Source organism: Pseudophryne corroboree, chromosome 10 (genome assembly GCF_028390025.1).
Source record: "Pseudophryne corroboree isolate aPseCor3 chromosome 10, aPseCor3.hap2, whole genome shotgun sequence".
NCBI lineage: Eukaryota > Metazoa > Chordata > Amphibia > Anura > Myobatrachidae > Pseudophryne > Pseudophryne corroboree.
This window is the reverse complement of record NC_086453.1, coordinates 149,326,886-149,345,900: the sequence shown is the minus strand read 5'-3', so window position 1 is coordinate 149,345,900 and position 19,015 is coordinate 149,326,886. Positions and strand designations below refer to the sequence as shown.

Genomic DNA, 19,015 nt, shown 5'->3' with positions numbered 1-19,015 from the left:
ACGAAAGGGCTGCGGTTGAAAGGTCGGTGCCTTTTTCTGTTGGAGAGTGACTTGAGGTAGAAAGGTGGATTTCCCGGCCGTAGCCGTGGCCACCAAATCCGATAGACCGACCCCCAAATAACTCCTCTACGCATCGCCTGTCCACTGTCGTGTCCATAAAGCTCTTCTGGCCGAAATGGACATAGCACTTACCCGTGATGCCAGTGTGCAGATATCTCTCTGTGCATCACGCATATAAAGAAATGCATCCTTTATTTGTTCTAACGACAGTAAAATATTGTCCCTGTCCAGGGTATCAATATTTTCGATCAGGGACTCTGACCAAACTACCCCAGCACTGCACATCCAGGCAGTCGCAATAGCTGGTCGTAGTATAACACCTGCATGTGTGTATATACCTTTTTGGATATTTTCCATCCTCCTATCTGATGGATCTTTAAGTGCGGCCGTCTCAGGAGAGGGTAACGCCACTTGTTTTGATAAGCGTGTTAGCGCTTTGTCCACCCTAGGAGGTGTTTCCCAGCGCTCCCTAACCTCTGGCGGGAAAGGGTATAAAGCCAATAACTTCTTTGAAATTAGCAGTTTTTTATCGGGGCACCCCACGCTTCATCACACACGTCATTTAATTCTTCTGATTCGGTAAAAACTACTGGTAGTTTTTTCACACCCCACATAATACCCTGTTTAGTGGTACCTGTAGTATCAGCTAAATGTAACATCTCCTTTATTGCCAAAATCATATAACGTGTGGCCCTACTGAAAAATACGGTTGATTCGTCACCTTCACCACCGGAATCAGTGCCTGTGTCTGGGTCTGTGTCGACCGACTGAGGCAAGGGGCGTTTTACAGCCCCTGACGGTGTTTGAGGCGCCTGGACAGGCACTAATTGAGTGTCCGGCCGCCTCATGTCGGCAAACGACTGCTTAAGCGAGTTGACGCTATCCCGTAATTCCAGAAATAAAGGCATCCATTCTGGTGTCGACCCCCTAGGAGGTGACATCCTCATATTTGGCAATTGCTCCGCCTCCACACCAATAACGTCCTCATACATGTCGACACACACGTACCGACACACAGCAGACACACAGGGAATGCTCTATACGAAGACAGGACCCACTAGCCCTTTGGGGAGACAGAGGGAGAGTCTGCCAGCACACACCAAAAAGCGCTATATATGACAGGGATAGCCTTATGATTAAGTGCTCCCTTATAGCTGCTTTTATATTAATATATATATAGCCATTTATTTTGCCCCCCCTCTCTGTTATACCCTGTTTCTGTAGTGCAGTGCAGGGGAGAGACCTGGGAGCCTTCCTGACCAGCGGAGCTGTGACAGAAAATGGCGCCGTGTGCTGAGGAGATAGGCCCCGCCCCTTTTCTGGCGGGCTCGTCTCCCGCTATTTAGTACATTTAGGCAGGGGTAAATATCTCCATATAGCCTCTGGGGCTATATGTGAGGTATTTTTAGCCTTTTTAAAGGTTTTCATTTGCCTCCCAGGGCGCCCCCCCCCCAGCGCCCTGCACCCTCAGTGACTGCCGTGTGAAGTGTGCTGAGAGGAAAATGGCGCACAGCTGCAGTGCTGTGCGCTACCTTAAGAAGACTGCAGGAGTCTTCAGCCGCCGATTCTGGACCTCTTCTTGCTTCAGCATCTGTGAGGGGGCCGGCGGCGTGGCTCCGGTGACCATCCAGGCTGTACCTGTGATCGTCCCTCTGGAGCTTCATGTCCAGTAGCCAAGAAGCCAATCCATCCTGCACGCAGGTGAGTTCACTTCTTCTCCCCTCTGTCCCTCGTTGCAGTGATCCTGTTGCCAGCAGGAATCACTGTAAAATAAAAAACCTAAGCTAAACTCTCTAAGCAGCTCTTTATGAGAGCCACCTAGAATTGCACCCTTCTCGGCCGGGCACAAAAATCTAACTGGAGTCTGGAGGAGGGTCATAGGGGGAGGAGCCAGTACACACCACCTGACCTGTAAAAGCTTTACTTTTGTGCCCTGTCTCCTGCGGAGCCGCTATTTCCCCATGGTCCTTTCAGGAACCCCAGCATCCACTTAGGACGATAGAGAAACCTAAAATATACTTTCTCTCTAGGAGCTCAGGAGAGCCCCTAGTGTGCATCCAGCTCAGCCGGGCACAGGATTCTAACTGAGGTCTGGAGGAGGGTCATAGTGGGAGGAGCCAGTGCACACCAGGTAGTCCTAAATCTTTCTTAGCTGTGCCCAGTCTCCTGCGGAGCCGCTATTCCCCATGGTCCTTACGGAGTCCCCAGCATCCACTAGGACGTCAGAGAAACCAATGCATTCTTTACTTTCGTGGCCGGTATCATTAATAATCTTATTAAATATGTACAAGAATCTTCTCTAATGTTGGAGGGAGTAGGTAATACTTTACTCATTAACATACATGTGGTAAAATGTAAGGTTGATACCGAACATTATATTTTACTGTTGGTGCATAATTTAGAATTCCAGTTAGGGATTTTGATGTTCTTACTAATTTATCCACCTTTTACTTAAAAATAATTTCTTAAAAAGATTTTTTTTTGGATACAAAGACCAGCTCATTTATATAGTTAGTGGAACGTGACAGGTCAATAGTTCAGACTAATTCAAATGATTGCATTGACGTTATGTCGACATGTCAAATATTAACACTGCAAGAATATAGACATTGTGGATGTTAACATGGCGTTTTCAAGGGGTGTAGTAGGGTATGCCGGCGGCCAGCATACCAGCGCCGGAATCCCGACAGCTGGGCAAGCGCAAATAAGCCCCTTGCGGGCTCGCTACGCGTGCCACGCTATCTATTCTCCCTCCAGGGGCGTCGTGGACCCCCAAGAGGGAGAAAAGGTGTCGGTATGCCAGCTGTCGGGATTCTGGCGCCGGTATACTGTGCGCCGGGATCCTGACAGCCGGCAAACTGAAGACCACCCGTTTTCAAGTGATTGTCATCCTAAACCTAATCATATAATGGACTGTTGCCACTCTGAATTTCAACATTGTGAATGCCAACATAATGACTGCATACCATTATTATGAAGGTTATGTACTGTATATAGCTGTGAAGCTGTTAAAATTAACGAGGCGGCACTCTCTGAAACAAAATATACAAACAGGTCGTGTTATAATCAGCTCGGTGTGACACTGGTGGGAGTAGGCATATCACTAAATCACAATTCCATTCAGTACTCTTCCAGCTTGTGCTCCAAAAAGCTTTTCATACACAAAACACTTTATACAGATGTAAAATGAGAGTTTTTCCAAGCTGGATCCACTGGATCGATATACAGGACATATTTTCAAAACCAGATAACGCAGTGCCCACTGCTAAGATGACTGGACTGGCATTGTGATAGTCAGCACCTGAAATGTACATATGATAAACATATAAAACTAGTTAATTAAATTTAGGATTCATAGCTGGAATTCGGACTATGAAAAGAATAGTTAAAAAGTACACAAGTCCCTATTTTGTTAATTTTCTATTTACAATAAAGAATATATATAAAAAAAAAAAAAAAAGTATCTATATAATAAAATCGACTGCTGACAAAAATTATGTCACCATGTTTCCCGGGGAGTTCTGGCATAACACACAACTACAGAACAGTCTCCAAACACATCAGGTATCTCCCATACTAAGGGGGAGTTGTATTAAAACTTCTAAAGAGTGGAATAGTGGATAAGGGGAGAATTTACCCATAGCAAGCTCATACCTATCATTTTATAAAATGTACCTGATAAATGCTAGGTACTATAGAAGCTGGTTGGTTGCTTTGCGGAACATTGTCTACTACTCCACTGTTTAGAAGCTTTGGCCCTTAATCACACACACGCATGATTAAAACACAAACAAGAAATCACCCAATATCATTACAACACTATCCCCAAACAAAACAATATACAGCGCATCCTAAAAGTATTCACAGCGCTTCATTTTCCCCCCACATTTTGTTATGTTACAGCCTTATTCCAAAATGAAATATTCATTTTTTTCCCCCTGAAAATTCTACACACATTACCCCATAATGACAACGTGAAAAAAGTTTGAGATATTTGCAAATGTATTAAAAATAAAAAACTAAGAAATCACATGTACATAAGTATTCAAAGCCTTTGCTCAATACTTTGTTGATGCACCTTTGGCAGCAATTACAGCCTCAAGTCTTTTTAAAATATGATGCCACAAGCTTGGCACACCTATCTTTGGGCAGTTTCACCCATTCCTCTATGCAGCACCTCTCAAGCTCCATCAGGTTGGATGGGTAGCGTCGGTGCACAGCCATTTTCAGATCTCTCCAGAGATTTTCAATCAGATTCAAGTCTGGGCTCTGGCTGGGCCACTCAAGGACATTCAGAGTTGTCCTGTAACCTTTCTTTTGCTATCTTGGCTGTGTGCTTAGGGTCGTTGTCCTGCTGAAAGATGAACCGTCGCCCCAGTCTGAGGTCAAGAGTACTCTGGAACAGGTTTTCATCCAGGATGTCTCTGTACATTGCTGCATTCATCTTTCCCTCTATCCTGACTAGTCTCCCAGTTCCTGCCACTGAAAAACATCCCCACAGCATGATACTGCCACCACCATGCTTCACTGTAGGGATGGTATTGGCCTGGTGATGAGTGGTGCCTGGTTTCCTCCAAACATGACGCCTGGCATTCATGCCAAAGAGTTCAATCTCCGTCTCATCAGACCAGAGAATTTTGTTTCTCATGGTCAGAGTCGATCAGGTGCATTTTGGCAAACTCCAGATGGGCTGCCATGTGCTTTTTTACTAAGGAGTGGCTTCTGTTTGGCCACTGTACCATACAGGCCTGATTGGTGGATTGCTGCCGAGATGGTTGTTCTTCTGGAGGGTTCTCCTCTCTCCAGAGAGGAATAATGTAGCTCTGACAGTGTGACTATCGGGTTCTTGGTCACCTCCTTGACTAGGGCCCTTCTCCCCCGATCGCTCAGTTTAGACGGGCGGCCAGCTCTAGGAAGAGTACAGGTGGTTCCGAACTTCTTCCATTTACGGATGATGGAGGCCACTGTGCTCATTGGGACCTTCAAAGCAGCAGATATTTTTCTGTACCCTTCCCCAGATTTGTGCCTCGAGACAATCCTATCTCGGTGGTCTACAGACAATTCCTTAGACTTCATGCTTAGTTTGTGCTCAGGCATGCATTGTCAAGTGTGGGACCTTATATAGACAGGTGTGTGCCTTTCCAAATTATGTCCAATCATCTGAATTTACCACAGGCGGACTCCAATTAAGCTGTAGGAACATCTCAAGGATGATCATTGGAAACATGATGCACCTGAGCTCAAAAGGAGTGGCTTCAGGATGTGAATGTCCTTGAGTGGCCCAGCCAGAGCCCAGACTTGAACCCGATTGAACATCTCTGGAGAGATCTGAAAATGGCTGTGCACAGACGCTTCCCATCCAACCTGATGGAACTTGAGAGGTGCTGCAAAGAGGAATGGGTGAAACTACCCAAAGATAGGTGTGCCAAGCTTGTGGCATCATATTCAAAAAAGACTGGAGGCTGTAATTGCTTCCAAAGGTGCATCAACAAAGTATTGAGCAAAGGCTGTGAATACTTATGTACATGTGATTTCTTAGTTTTTTATATTCGTAATAAATTTGCAAAAATCTAAAAAAAATTTTTTTACGTTGTCATTATGGGGTATTGCGTGTAGAATTTTGAGGGAAAAATTTATTTATTCCATTTTGGAATAAGGCTATAATATAACAGGGTGTGGTTCATCAAATCGACAGTGTCTAGGTCGACAATGTTTAGGTCGACCACTATAGGTCGACAGTCACTAGGTCGACGTGGATGGAAGGTCGACAGGGTTTCTAGGTCGACATGTGCTAGGTCGACAGGTCTAAAGGTCGACATGAGGATTTTTTTTTTGTGTGTGTTGTTTTCTTCGTATAGTGACCGGGATCCCAAATTAGTGCACCGCGTTCGCTCGCCATGCTTCGGGCATGGTGCCTTCGCTCTGCTACCGCTTCGCTCGGCACACTTTACCGTTCCAATCGTAGTCCACGTGGATAGTATGAAAAAAAAAAACAAAAAAAAAAACTCATGTCGACCTTTAGACCTGTCGACCTAGCACATGTCGACCTAGAAACCCTGTTGACCTTCCATCCATGTCGACCTAGTGACTGTCGACCTATAGTGGTCGACCTAGACACTGTCGATCTTCAGACCGGATCCCAATATAACAAAATGTGGAAAAAGTGAAGCGCTGTGAATACTTTCCAGATGCACTGTAAAATAAAGGAAAAAAAGGTACACAGGGGATGCAGAGACCACATACAGTCAAAAAAAGAGAAGGTCAATTTATTATTATAAAAAAAAAAAAAAATCTATTAAAATCTGATGACAAATACATTTCTTTGTTTTCTTCACAATAAAAATATACATTTTACTTTTTTACCAAAGGGAAAAACATTAGCTCAGAAAAGAAACAAATATTCAATGTAGAATTTATCACGGAAAAGAGTTATTAAAAATGCTTTTCAGGACAAATAGCAAAACCGAGGTATGTGGTCTGGGAACAAAAGGTGTAAATTGTTAAAGACTTTATGAGTAAGACTGAATAATCCCCAGTTTACTGTAGGAATAGGAATAAATCACTATTAGTCACCTTTGTGTCCTTATTGAACTGGGCACCACTTTCTTCTTGGACAATGTTGTAAGGCATGAAGATGTCCAGATGGTACAAGTCAGGACGTCCCAGCAATACAATGCGGTCTTCCCCCAGGTCTAGTACGATAGATCTGACAGAGGACTGAAAAGAGAAAATGAACTAGAAATTTAAGTCTGTTCTACTAAATATTGCCAGTCACTAACACACAACTGCACATTAGAAAACTGTATGTATTTGTTACATGTGTATTAATGTAGTATAGCATTGTTTTCCAAGCCAATATAGGGCGGGATGTAGTGAAGTCAGAGTTCAGGGGACGTGCGGGATGCCGGCCGAACTCAGACAATTTGCCTGTTCTGGTAGCTATAAACATTCAAGAGTAATAACAATTGTGACCATGGGGGTCATTCCGAGTTGATCGCTCGCTAGCTAGTTTTAGCAGCCGTGCAAACGCTATGCCGCCGCCCACTGGGGAGTGTATTTTAGCTTAGCAGAAGTGCGAACGCCTGTGCAGCCGAGCTCTGCAAAAACAGTTTGTGCAGTTTGAGTAGCTCTGAACCTTGCGATCACTTCAGCCTATTCGTGTCCGGATTTGACGTCATACACCCGCCCAGCAAATGCCCAGCCACGCCTGCGTTTTTTCAGACACGCCTGCGTTTTTGCAAACACTCCCTGAAAACAGTCAGTTGACACCCAGAAACGCCTGTCAATCTTCTTGCGGCCGTCAGTACTACTGAAAACTAGAACCTGTTGATAAAGCTGAATATTTATCTTATTTAAAACCCTTTAAGAGGCCTAAGAACACTGTACGCTATTGACATATGGAGTACCGCAAGGGTACGCACGTTGCGTAACAATCGCTTAGCCGTGGTCGAGACGCTCAAGCGTCACGTTCGCTCACGGCCAAGAGATCACAGGCAGGCACGCTATTGGCTGCTGACTAACGTAATGGTTCGCTATAGCGTAGCGGACGCTCGGGACCACGAGGAGATCACCAGCGGCGCAGACGCTCACAATGTTAAACCTTTATATCTAAACCATAAACAATGTAAAATGCAGTAAAACCTCAGTGTAGAGATAGGGTGTAGATGCAACACAGTGTAACCTTATTAACTTAAAAGCTGTTCGAGCGTCACCGACGCTCTGAGAATACTTAACACTATAATAAATACACAACTACCGGGCTTAGGGTCTAACGCCTTATGAATATGTTATACTTGCAAAAAGAATAATACAGTACAAGTCATACACTACAATATAACATAGACTAACTAACCAGGTAACTACACAGGAAATACAATACAATACTATTACGTTTAAGAGAATACGAGAGAAAGAGGAGAAGAGAGAGAGAGATATGGACCACAACAACAAGAAAGACAATATGATTGCAGAGAAAAACTTACGCACAAAGGGGAACGATCGCATGCGCCTCTGGACATCCAGCTCCCGATTATCAGCAATGAGAACCGTTGAAGAGTGAGCTGGATGTGATCGGCTTGTCTATTTATGCCCCACACACAATACAATTCAATGGTCCCTACAATCTCATTGTTCATTGGACACAGGAATTCCTCTTCGTATTATAACAAAAGGTCATAGGTTGATTCATACAGGTGGGTTGTGACAATTTCCAACTGCTCAGGTGGGTGGGAAACTGGGTTTCCCGCCGCATGGATAAGTAAGTGCAAATAATAGTAAATGGACATAAACTTCTTATGTCCATAACTATTCGCACGAGCGATTAATCTGTTTCAAACCAACACCGGAATATTGCTAATTAAATATTCTTCCGATGGATACTAAACACCACTGTATTACTCCTGTCTGACCCTTCGTATCATACAAAGAGGGATTTCTCTGTCCATGAACATACTACATTAACCAAACTTTCAGATTCTATCAAAGGGACCATAATCTACAAAATACATTATATGGTGAGAATATGTAACGAAAGATTCGCCCGCTAGACGCATACAATCTCTACCGTAAATGCGCATACCGTGCGCCTGCGGGTGCCCGCAACAGCGAGTATGCGCACGCACGGGAGAGCGCACGCATGCGCAGCAGGGACACATATGAGGTGCAAATATGGCAGTGTGCATCGTGATATTTTTCTGACTTTGACAGTCCACCCTTTGGCAGTCAACAATAACTGCCACTTCCTAAAACATTTCAAAAAGAGAAAAATATATGTCAAGTGTAAATACATTTCCATGGTTGGGTAGGGGAGGAGAGGAGAAGGTAGGAAAAGGGTATGACCTAGTGAGATAGCAGAAGCATGTGTGTATGAATCCGTGTTTGGGGGTCATGTATCATCGTGCCGTACGTGTTTTAAATCAAGCGTCGAGGTATTGCGAAGTATACATTTGAATTCCTTCTTATCCCGTGGTACGGGTCTGTGGATGGGCTGTCAAACTTTACCGAGCTCTTTTCGGCTGTGGTTGTAACAAAATGGGGAGCACATTTTAGTTGATGATACATGAATGGGGGAATATGTGATTGCTGATATCTGTGCCTGTATTCCCTATCGACTATGTGTGTAATTACCTGAAGGTTGTAGAGATGAAGAAAAGACATAATTACGGTAAATGCAGTGGTATTCTATGTCAGGTTAATGAACATTTGTCGGTTGAAGTCTTGTTCGGTGTCTGTTGAATGCAGTCTTCTTTGAGCTTTTGCCAAAAAGCGTGTGGGCAAAAAGCTTTGTCAATGTCCATAGACTTACAAAAGTGTTGGGCTAGCGTAATTTTAAAATTTCTAGGGAAACTGGGGGTCTATGGCATAGTTCATCAAATATCTGTGTATAAGGTTGTCAAAACTTCTTCTTTAATCCATCAGTTGTCTGTATACAGGATCATCAAATTCCTCGTCAAAAGTGGGTCTTTTTACCTTGGAAAAACCAGAAAAACAGGTGAAAGAAACGGACCGTAGAAATCGCATTTTCATCACATCATTGTTTCTACAGTTGGGTCATAAATCAAATCCATTGGAATTACAATTTCCTCACTCCTTAAACTCATCACCCTGGTACTTCGTTTACACTTCGTTAAAGCCTGACCGCATCTAAATATCAAGCCAATCGTTATGACAACACCTAAGATACATAGGAGAAACTTCCCTACATCCATTATGACTCCTTGAGCCCATTCTCCTAAACCAGAGAACCAATTTCGCGGGTTCAACCATGACACCCAACTAGTCAGCTCATTACTCACAGCAGCAAGGGTGAGATTGTGTCTCCTGCGAAATTCCCACTTCAATTGGAGAATATCGTCCATCTTTTGGTCTATGACCTCGACCGGGTCCTCGGTACTATTCGTTATATATGTGCAGCATTTCACGCCGTACTGCGTTGCCAGTGTGACACAATATCCACCTGTTACTGCCGTGAGATAATTGAGAATCATTCTATGCTGAACCAGTTCTGTTTTATAAGCTTGAAGTTCTCTTCCAGTATACCTAAACGTGTCATCATACATTTCTGTGATATTGTCTAACAAATTTGCGAGCGCAGATATGTATTTATAATTCAACACTCCTCTGGCAGTGCGAGTGATGTCTAACGCGATTAGAAACTGAATCCCGGTGGATTCATGGATCATGTCAGAGGCCGGATGCTCTGTTCTTTCTATCAGGTGCCGTTTAACTACGTGCTCGTAGTGGGTGTGAGTATAAGGAGCTTGGGCAACACGGTGTATATCTTTCATTTTGGCATGTGATACAGTCATTACTTCAGGCAGTACTTTTCCAATATAACACAATCCTTCAGAGTTTGGGGCAAGCCACTTATACGCCTTCCTCCCGCATATGAAATATGCATCATCGGGGAGAACATATGGGACGGAGTAGGACATAACCATATTACACATCTTCCATGTGAAATCTCCTAACCCTAATTCTCCCATCTGTCTAGTACACGTATCAGCTTGTACGATATGTGCACAGTATCCTGGTGATACCTCTCCAACTCTCGTAATCCTACTTCCTAGGGTATACCTATATCGGAAAGATTTTCCTCTACTGGCTATGTGGCGTATAAGCTCTGTATCTGTCGGCATTCTATCTGCTCTATATGAAAAGGTCATGGTTTGGTTACTCCATGACACTTCCCAATTTCCCAGCTTTCGGGGATTGGAAATGTTAAAACATATTAGGGATCTGTCCATATGATATTGGTGGAGCTTCAAACTAGGAGGACAGGAGATATTAAACCTCCTGTCCACCGGCCTCCCACCACTTAGCTCAAGTACCTCCCCTATCGTTAAAGGAAATGGTACTAGTCCTGATTTGCTATGGCCTTGAGGTACTTGAGAGCATACCCAACAATCTGTCTGATTTAACACACTACCCACTAAGGAGTGATAGTCACTCAAGGGGTGCCGGTCCATGTGGATATTAAAACTGGATTGGCATTTCTTGATGCACCCATCCTCAACCACATTGTTACAGAGCCTACAGATACAGTTTTCTTCAGCTAACAATCCTTCACAATTCCTTCTATGGTCTATGTTATAGGATCGTTTTCTGATACTCGCCTTTGCTTGTTGATTATGTTGTTCTCGGAAAACTACGCCTCCATCTCTATCATCAGAACCCATTCCAGAACCTCTCTCGACCTCCATGGTACTCTCGCCGGAACAGACTGCTCTGGTCAACATCATGGTCAACAGGAAAATCCGGATCACAGTCTCTTGAGGCAAGTCCATAATAGGACGAATGAACCCAAGTCTCTCTCTCGGCAACCTTCAATGCTGTAGTGCTAGTCAATAAGACTTGGTATGGTCCTTCCCATCTGTCAATAAGGCAACCTGAGCGTAGAAAATTCCGTATCATTACATAATCCCCAGGTTCAATGTCATGACAATTACTATCTGGCAAATCAGGAATCACTAACTTCAAATTATCATTTTGATTCCTTAACTGTTTACTCATGTTAATCAAGTATTTTACAGTCACTTCATTGTTACACTTCAAATCATCCTGAGGGTTAATCATAACATGCGGTTGTCGACCAAACAAGATTTCAAAGGGAGACAGATTAAGAGGGGACCTGGGAGTGGTTCTGATGCTGTACAGTACAATGGGTAGAGCTTCTGGCCATGTCAATCCTGTCTCTGCCATAACTTTGCTCAGTTTATTTTTAATAGTGCTGTTCACTCTTTCCACCTTCGCACTCGCCTGTGGACGGTATGGAGTGTGCAGCTTGCTATCAATTCCCATCAACTTACACATTCCTTGAAAGACATCACCTGTAAAATGGGTACCCCTATCACTTTCGATTGTTCTAGGGATACCATATCTACATACAAATTCCTGCACAATTTTCTTAGCAGTAAACATAGCGGTATTTGTGGCCGCAGGAAATGCTTCGACCCAATTTGAGAACACATCTATACAAACAAGTACATATTTCAAATTTCGACAAGGGGGTAATTGAATAAAGTCAATCTGTATTACCTGAAAAGGACCGCCTGTAGGTGGGATATGAGATGGTTCTGTTGGTATTGCCTTTCCGATATTCTTTCTCAAGCATGTAAGGCATGACATTGCTCTCTTACTTGCATGAGATGAAAATCCTGGGGCGCACCAATATGCTCTTACCAACTTGCACATTCCTTCCTTGCCCAGATGAGTCAGCCCGTGAGCTGCCTCAGCTAAACATGGAAGATATGCTCTGGGGGCCACCGGTTTACCTTGTCCATCTGTCCAGAGTCCTGAGGACTCCTGGCCATATCCCTTTGCCTTCCAGACTGCCTTTTCCTGTGTGGAACACAAATTTTGCATCTCACACAGCTTCTGTGTGTTGATGGTATTAAATACCATCAGTTGTGTGGTGTCTGTCTGTCTGGGGGTACCAGCTGCTAACTTAGCTGCTTCGTCTGCTCGGCTGTTACCAAGTGATACTGGGTCTTGGCTATATGTGTGTGCTTTACACTTGATAACAGCCACTCTGTCGGGTTCCTGTATCGCTGTTAGAAGCCTTTTGATGTGAGCTGCATGCGCTACCGGTGTACCAGCTGCCGTCATGAAATTTCTGAGGCGCCATAGGGCTCCGAAATCATGGACTACCCCGAATGCGTATCTAGAGTCGGTGTAGATATTGGCTGATTTGCCCTTAGCCAATTCACATGCTCTGGTTAGGGCGACCAGTTCAGCAACCTGGGCTGAGTGAGGTGGGCCTAGCGGTTCTGCTTCTATGGTGCCTTGGTCATCTATGACTGCGTATCCAGTACACAAGTCTCCCGAGTCTGACTGTCTGTGACAACTACCGTCCGTGTAGAAAGTTAGATCTACATCTTCCAGTGGGTTGTCACTGATGTCAGGCCTTGCGGTAAAATTTTGGGTCAAATATTCCATACAATCATGTGTGTCCTCCTTTGTATTAAATTCTCCTTCCCCACCACTCTCATCCTCCACCCTTTGTGCCTGTCCAGGCACACCTGGGAGATATGTTGCAGGATTTAATGCACTGCATCTCCTTATGGTGATGTTTACGGGGGCCATTAGTGCCAATTCCCATCTTGTAAACCGCGCTGATGATACGTGCCTGGTTTGGGCAGAATTTAGCAAGGCTGACACTGCATGTGGTGTATGAATTGTGAGGTTGTGACCTAGCACTACATCTTCGCTTTTCGTTACTAGCAATGCTATCGCAGCAACGCTTCGCAAGCATGTGGGGAGGGATCGCGCTACCGTATCTAGCTGAGCGCTATAGTATGCTACTGGCCTGCTGGCATCACCGTGCTTTTGGGTTAGGACGCCTGCCGCGCAACCAGCACTTTCTGTTCCGTACAGCTCAAAGGGTTTCCCATAGTCTGGCATACCGAATGCTGGTGCCTGCGTTAGGCACTGTTTAAGTCTCTCAAATGCCATCTCGGACTCGTCTGTATGCGAGATCCGATCAGGTTTGTTTGAGGAGACCATCTCCTGCACAGGTAACGCTAGAATGGAAAACCCTGGGATCCAGTTACGGCAATACCCACACATTCCTAAAAATGTTCTGATCTGTTGCTGGGTTTGTGGCAGAGTCATGTCTCTAATTGCTTGAACTCTATCAGCGGTCAGGTGTCTCAGTCCTTGTGTTAGACAGTGTCCCAAGTATTTTACTTTAGTTTGGCATAATTGTAACTTGTCTTTGGAAACCTTGTGTCCTGTGTCTGAAAGATGAAACAGGAGCTGTTTCGTATCCTTCAGGGATGCTTCCAATGAATCAGAACACAGTAGTAGATCATCCACGTACTGTATCAATACTGATCCACTCCCTGGTTGGAAAGACTGTAGACAATCATGCAAAGCCTGGGAAAATATACTTGGACTGTCTATGAAACCTTGTGGTAATCGAGTCCATGTGTATTGGACTCCTCTGTATGTGAATGCAAACAAATATTGGCTGTCAGGGTGCAGAGGTACCGAAAAGAAAGCGGAGCAGAGGTCAATAACAGTGAAAAATTTTGCAGTGGGAGGGATTTGCATAAGGATGACAGCTGGATTTGGCACTACGGGGAACTGACTCAACTATTTTGTTAATCCCCCTTAGATCCTGCACTAGCCGGTAACCCCTCCCCCCACTCTTTTTCACAGGGAAGATGGGACTATTGGCAGTGCTGGACGTTCTTACCAGAATGCCCTGTTGTAGCAAGCGCTCTATTACTGGGTAAACTCCTAACTCCACCTCTGGCTTCAGAGGGTACTGTGGGATTTTTGGAGCTATCCTACCATCTTTTACTTGTACAACTACCGGAGCTACGTTTGCCATTAATCCAGTGTCCTGTCCATCTTTAGTCCAAAGTGACTCTGGTATCTGGGATGTCATTTCTTCTACTTGGGATGGAGTCCTATTTGTCATAATGGTATGTGACATTAATTTTGACGGGGAGTCTAACATGTCTCGCACTTCCTGAGCGTGATTCTCAGGTATGTCCAAGAATACACCTTCAGGAGTACAATAAATGACGCACCCCATTTTACACAATAAGTCTCTTCCCAGGAGATTAGTCGGTGCCGATGCAGCCAGCAAAAAGGAATGCTTGGTATGTAAAGGCCCTACTGTAATCTCGGCTGGTTTGCTAACAGGGTAGTGCTGGACTACTCCCGTTACTCCCATGGCTGGAATTGTCTTACCAGTGGTTCTCATGCCCACTGTCGAATTTATCACTGATTTGGCCGCCCCCGTATCTACAAGGAAGTTTAATGATTTACCAGCTACATTAATTGCAATTTCGGGTTCACTCCCAAGACTTGCAATCAATTTTACTGGCTGCAGATTACAGGTATGGCCACACCCCTATTGGGTATGGTGACCTCCCTGAATCCCGCTGGCAGCAACTACTTGTGAAGGGGTTAAATGGGAACTACCAGAGGCTTGCCAGTCTCTGTTCGGGGGGTATCTTTTTGTTTCCCCTGCATGTGGCTCATAACTCCGTTTCTGCGGACCCTGCTCCCAATGTCGTGTGTCGTGTCGTTGTCTAGGGGGTTGATATGAGTTTTGTGAATGTTTCACTCTACAGTCTCGTGCCATGTGTCCCTGTCTATGACAAGAAAAACAAGTTACCACATTTGACTTACCCACAGGGTTTGGTGATTTATACAAAGGCTGCCTTGTGGTCAGGGCCTGTATACTTACGGCCATTAATTTATCACCTTGTTGTTCCCTGTGTCTGGTGATATTCCGGTCGTGATCAATAGCAGCCTCTCTCAAAGTAGCCACCGACAGACCCCGCCAACATGGTTGCGTGGTCTGTACCCTGGTCTTTAATGCCTCTTTTAAACCATCCATCAGTACAGATACTGCTACTTCTCGATGGTTTATGTTTGTTTTAATGTCCTCTATACCTGTGTATTTTGCCATTTCTAATAATGCCCTGTGAAAATATTCTGCAGCAGTTTCGGACTCTTTTTGTTTAATGGAGAAAATCTTGTTCCATTTAACTACCGCTGGAAAATACTCCTTTAATTGTAAACTTATTCTTTTTACATTATCTTTGTTGTACACATCTGTAAGAGGTACATCCTGATCCAATCCACAGTCAGCTAAAAATTGAGCTGCGTCGACATTGGAGGGTAAACATGCCCTCAGCAATACCTGCCAGTCTTTGTTATTGGGCTCTAAAGTGTTCCCTAGGTCTCTGATGTATTTCTGGCTAGCAACTAGATCTTTCCTAGGATCAGGGAATTCAGACACTATGGTTCTTAATTCCATTCGGGAAAACGGGCTGTACATGGCAATGTTCCTAACAGGAGTGATTCCTGTTGTGTCAGTTTTCCCATTTGGAACCGCTATTACCCTCACAGGATTAAGTCTACTAACATCATTCTGTGTAGGTTCTACAGCCTGTGGTGAAATGGTTTCAGCATAGTGTATGGTGCCGTACTTACCCGTAGATACGACCTCACCTGTCCCTCCGCTAGGGGCCTTTGTTACTAATCTCGGGGGTGGAGCTGTGCCTACTGTTGTCTCTGCTATGGTGGCTGCTAGAGAGAGCGCCGATATTGTTGCCGATTCGTCCTCTTGATCACACTCCTGGGGAAAGTTCAAAACAGGGTACAACTTGCACGGGTTAATACTTGCATTGTTTAATTGGTTAACATTATCTTTAACATTTACACAGTTGCTAAGTGTTTGTTTGTCACACCCTAGTGCGTCATTCTCCGCAACCAATTTCTCTCCTGATATGTATGGTGGCGGCGGGGCCGTGGCTACCAGTTTCCTGATAGGATTAGATCCCGCCGCCAGAGCCAATCCTCTCTGTATTTCACCCTCCTGTTGCCATAACTGCAAATAATCATAATGTTGGATTCGTCTCTTTGTTGATTTAATGAGACATATCCTCCTCCTTAAATTCATTAACACTTCTGGGCTGAAGCTACCTACTCTTGGGAATTTCTCCCCGTCATGCATTGTCATTCTTTCCCATTCATCACATAAAACCTCTGTGTGTGAACCATATTTTTCACACATTACGTACCTTGCCGACCCGACTGGTCGGTTTACTGAATCAACCCGAACCGAGGTTGATCGCCCCCTTCCTGAACAGTTGGCCCCCATAACTTGCAGGTGTTGCTTTCACCACCTCTGACCTTAAATCAGGGTCTTCAGCGAACCCTTACAAAAACCAAAATGTTCACGATAGGCTGACGGTGGCGGTTTACCGAGTACCCCACGCCGACCAATACGACCTACACACTGCCTTAGCGCTGGCGTACTCGACCCAGGGCCCCTAGGAACCTCTATTTACTGGAACATGTGAGTGTGTTCCGCAGAGCATTGACCCTTTCCAGTAACTATTGGTTGTTGGACAATTCCTGAGTGACCAGCGAATTTCCCTTCAGAAAATAAAAAATTACACAAATCACGTCAGAATGTACAAATAGTGTTTATGACCGGGTTCGTACACAAATGGTACTGGTCAGATTAACTAATGCACACAATTACGTGCGGTACAATCGTTCAGCACATAAGCAACTAATCTTATGTGCTGAGCGACCAGTGGAATCGAAAATTTCGGCTGTGAATTCCTTCAGCCAGAGCTTTATTGGCCTGTATGGGTTTTGCACCAACCCCCTGGGTTGTGCCCTTTTCTCTTATTTATAGCGGACTTCTTTGTCTGCTGTACCTGGACCCCCTGGTCTTGTTATGGACCTCCTGGTCTGTGCTACAGTATGACCTCCTGGTCTACTACACTCTACTGCTCAAATTTTATATTTAACAAGGGATGCCTCCCTAGCCACCATGTACGACACTTACATGCATGTACCTCTGCGAGAACTCGACTTCTTGTGGTTCAACCTTGAAAATTGTATAAACTTATATATACAAAACACTCACTCATCACATGTACACTTTTGTTTCTATTTCTATTTCTGCGCAGAAATTTTTCTTTAGACCAGATGTGTTGTAAATTTGGAGAAGGATCTGTTAATTTAAATTTCGGATATTAAAATTGATTTGCGCTATTTATCGCCTGTTGTGCTATTTATCGCCTGTTGAAAATCAACACTATCGTGTGACTTGAGTTACGTGGGCGTACCCAAACGCTCCGTTGCGTAATATACACTGCGTGCGTCGGCCTTTGAGTTGCGTACGCGAGTCTCACCCTTTGTTAGAGACACGTGTACGCAAAGCAAATATCCACCGTAACACAATGTACACGTTTATCAATGTAGATGATCCTCGATCATCTACTGAACCCCACACCAATCTCTCCTTGTACCTTTAGGCAGAGCTGCGTGTGTGCTTTTCACTTTATCCCTTAATGCATTACTTTTACACTTTAACTATGAAATAGCGACAAATCTCTCTTAACACGTTTATCAATTATAAAATGGCAAACAGGAGAGTGATATGAAAATACACGAAAAAAAAAGAAATGCAGATATGTACGTGCGTACGCAAGACAGAAATAAACAGTTTTAAAAGACACTAGCGTGTTGTTCTTACCTCCGGTTCCGGATTCCCTCAGCACCCTTTACTAAGCGAAGCAGACGCTTATCCCGTCAGCACTGTGAAGAATATGATCTCCCGCCCTTTGCTGATGGATAATGTCTGCTGAAATTACCTAGCAGAGATATGTGAAGGACAGGACGAGCCGCCAATTGATAAAGCTGAATATTTATCTTATTTAAAACCCTTTAAGAGGCCTAAGAACACTGTACGCTATTGACGTATGGAGTACCGTAAGGGTACGCACGTTGCGTAACAATCGCTTAGCCGTGGTCGAGACGCTCAAGCGTCACGTTCGCTCACGGCCAAGAGATCACAGGCAGGCACGCTATTGGCTGCTGACTAACGTAATGGTTCGCTATAGCGTAGCGGACGCTCGGGACCACGAGGAGATCACCAGCGGCGCAGACGCTCACAATGTTAAACCTTTATATCTAAACCATAAACAATGTAATATGCAGTAAAACCTCAGTGTAGAGATAGGGTGTAGATGCAACACAGTGTAACCTTATTAACTTAAAATCTGTTCGAGCGTCACCGACGCTCTGAGAATACTTAACACTATAATAAATACACAACTACCGGGCTTAGGGTCTAACGTCTTATGAATATGTTATACTTGCAAAAAGAATAATACAGTACAAGTCATACACTACAATATAACATAGACTAACTAACCAGGTAACTACACAGGAAATACAATACAATACTATTACGTTTAAGAGAATACGAGAGAAAGAGGAGAAGAGAGAGAGAGAGAGATATGGCCCACAACAACAAGAAAGACAATATGATTGCGGAGAAAAACTTACGCACAAAGGGGAACGATCGCATGCGCCTCTGGACATCCAGCTCCCGATTATCAGCAATGAGAACCGTTGAAGAGTGAGCTGGATGTGATCGGCTTGTCTATTTATGCCCCACACACAATACAAT

At 44.3% G+C, this 19,015-nt stretch overlaps 1 protein-coding gene across 1 annotated transcript in view; it reads right to left on the bottom strand.

Annotated features, from left to right (window-relative positions):
- Positions 1–3,098: 3,098 nt before the first annotated feature.
- Positions 3,099–19,015, bottom strand: part of PIH1D1 (PIH1 domain containing 1) — a 67,945-nt gene continuing 52,028 nt past the window's right edge. Inside the window, exons 10-11 of the mRNA XM_063942877.1 lie at positions 6,634–6,777; positions 3,099–3,361 (exon numbers count right to left, since the gene is read on the bottom strand). Of these exons, the coding sequence (XP_063798947.1) occupies positions 3,326–3,361; positions 6,634–6,777 (180 nt within the window). The 3' untranslated portion in view covers positions 3,099–3,325. The remainder of the gene's footprint in view (positions 3,362–6,633; positions 6,778–19,015) is intronic.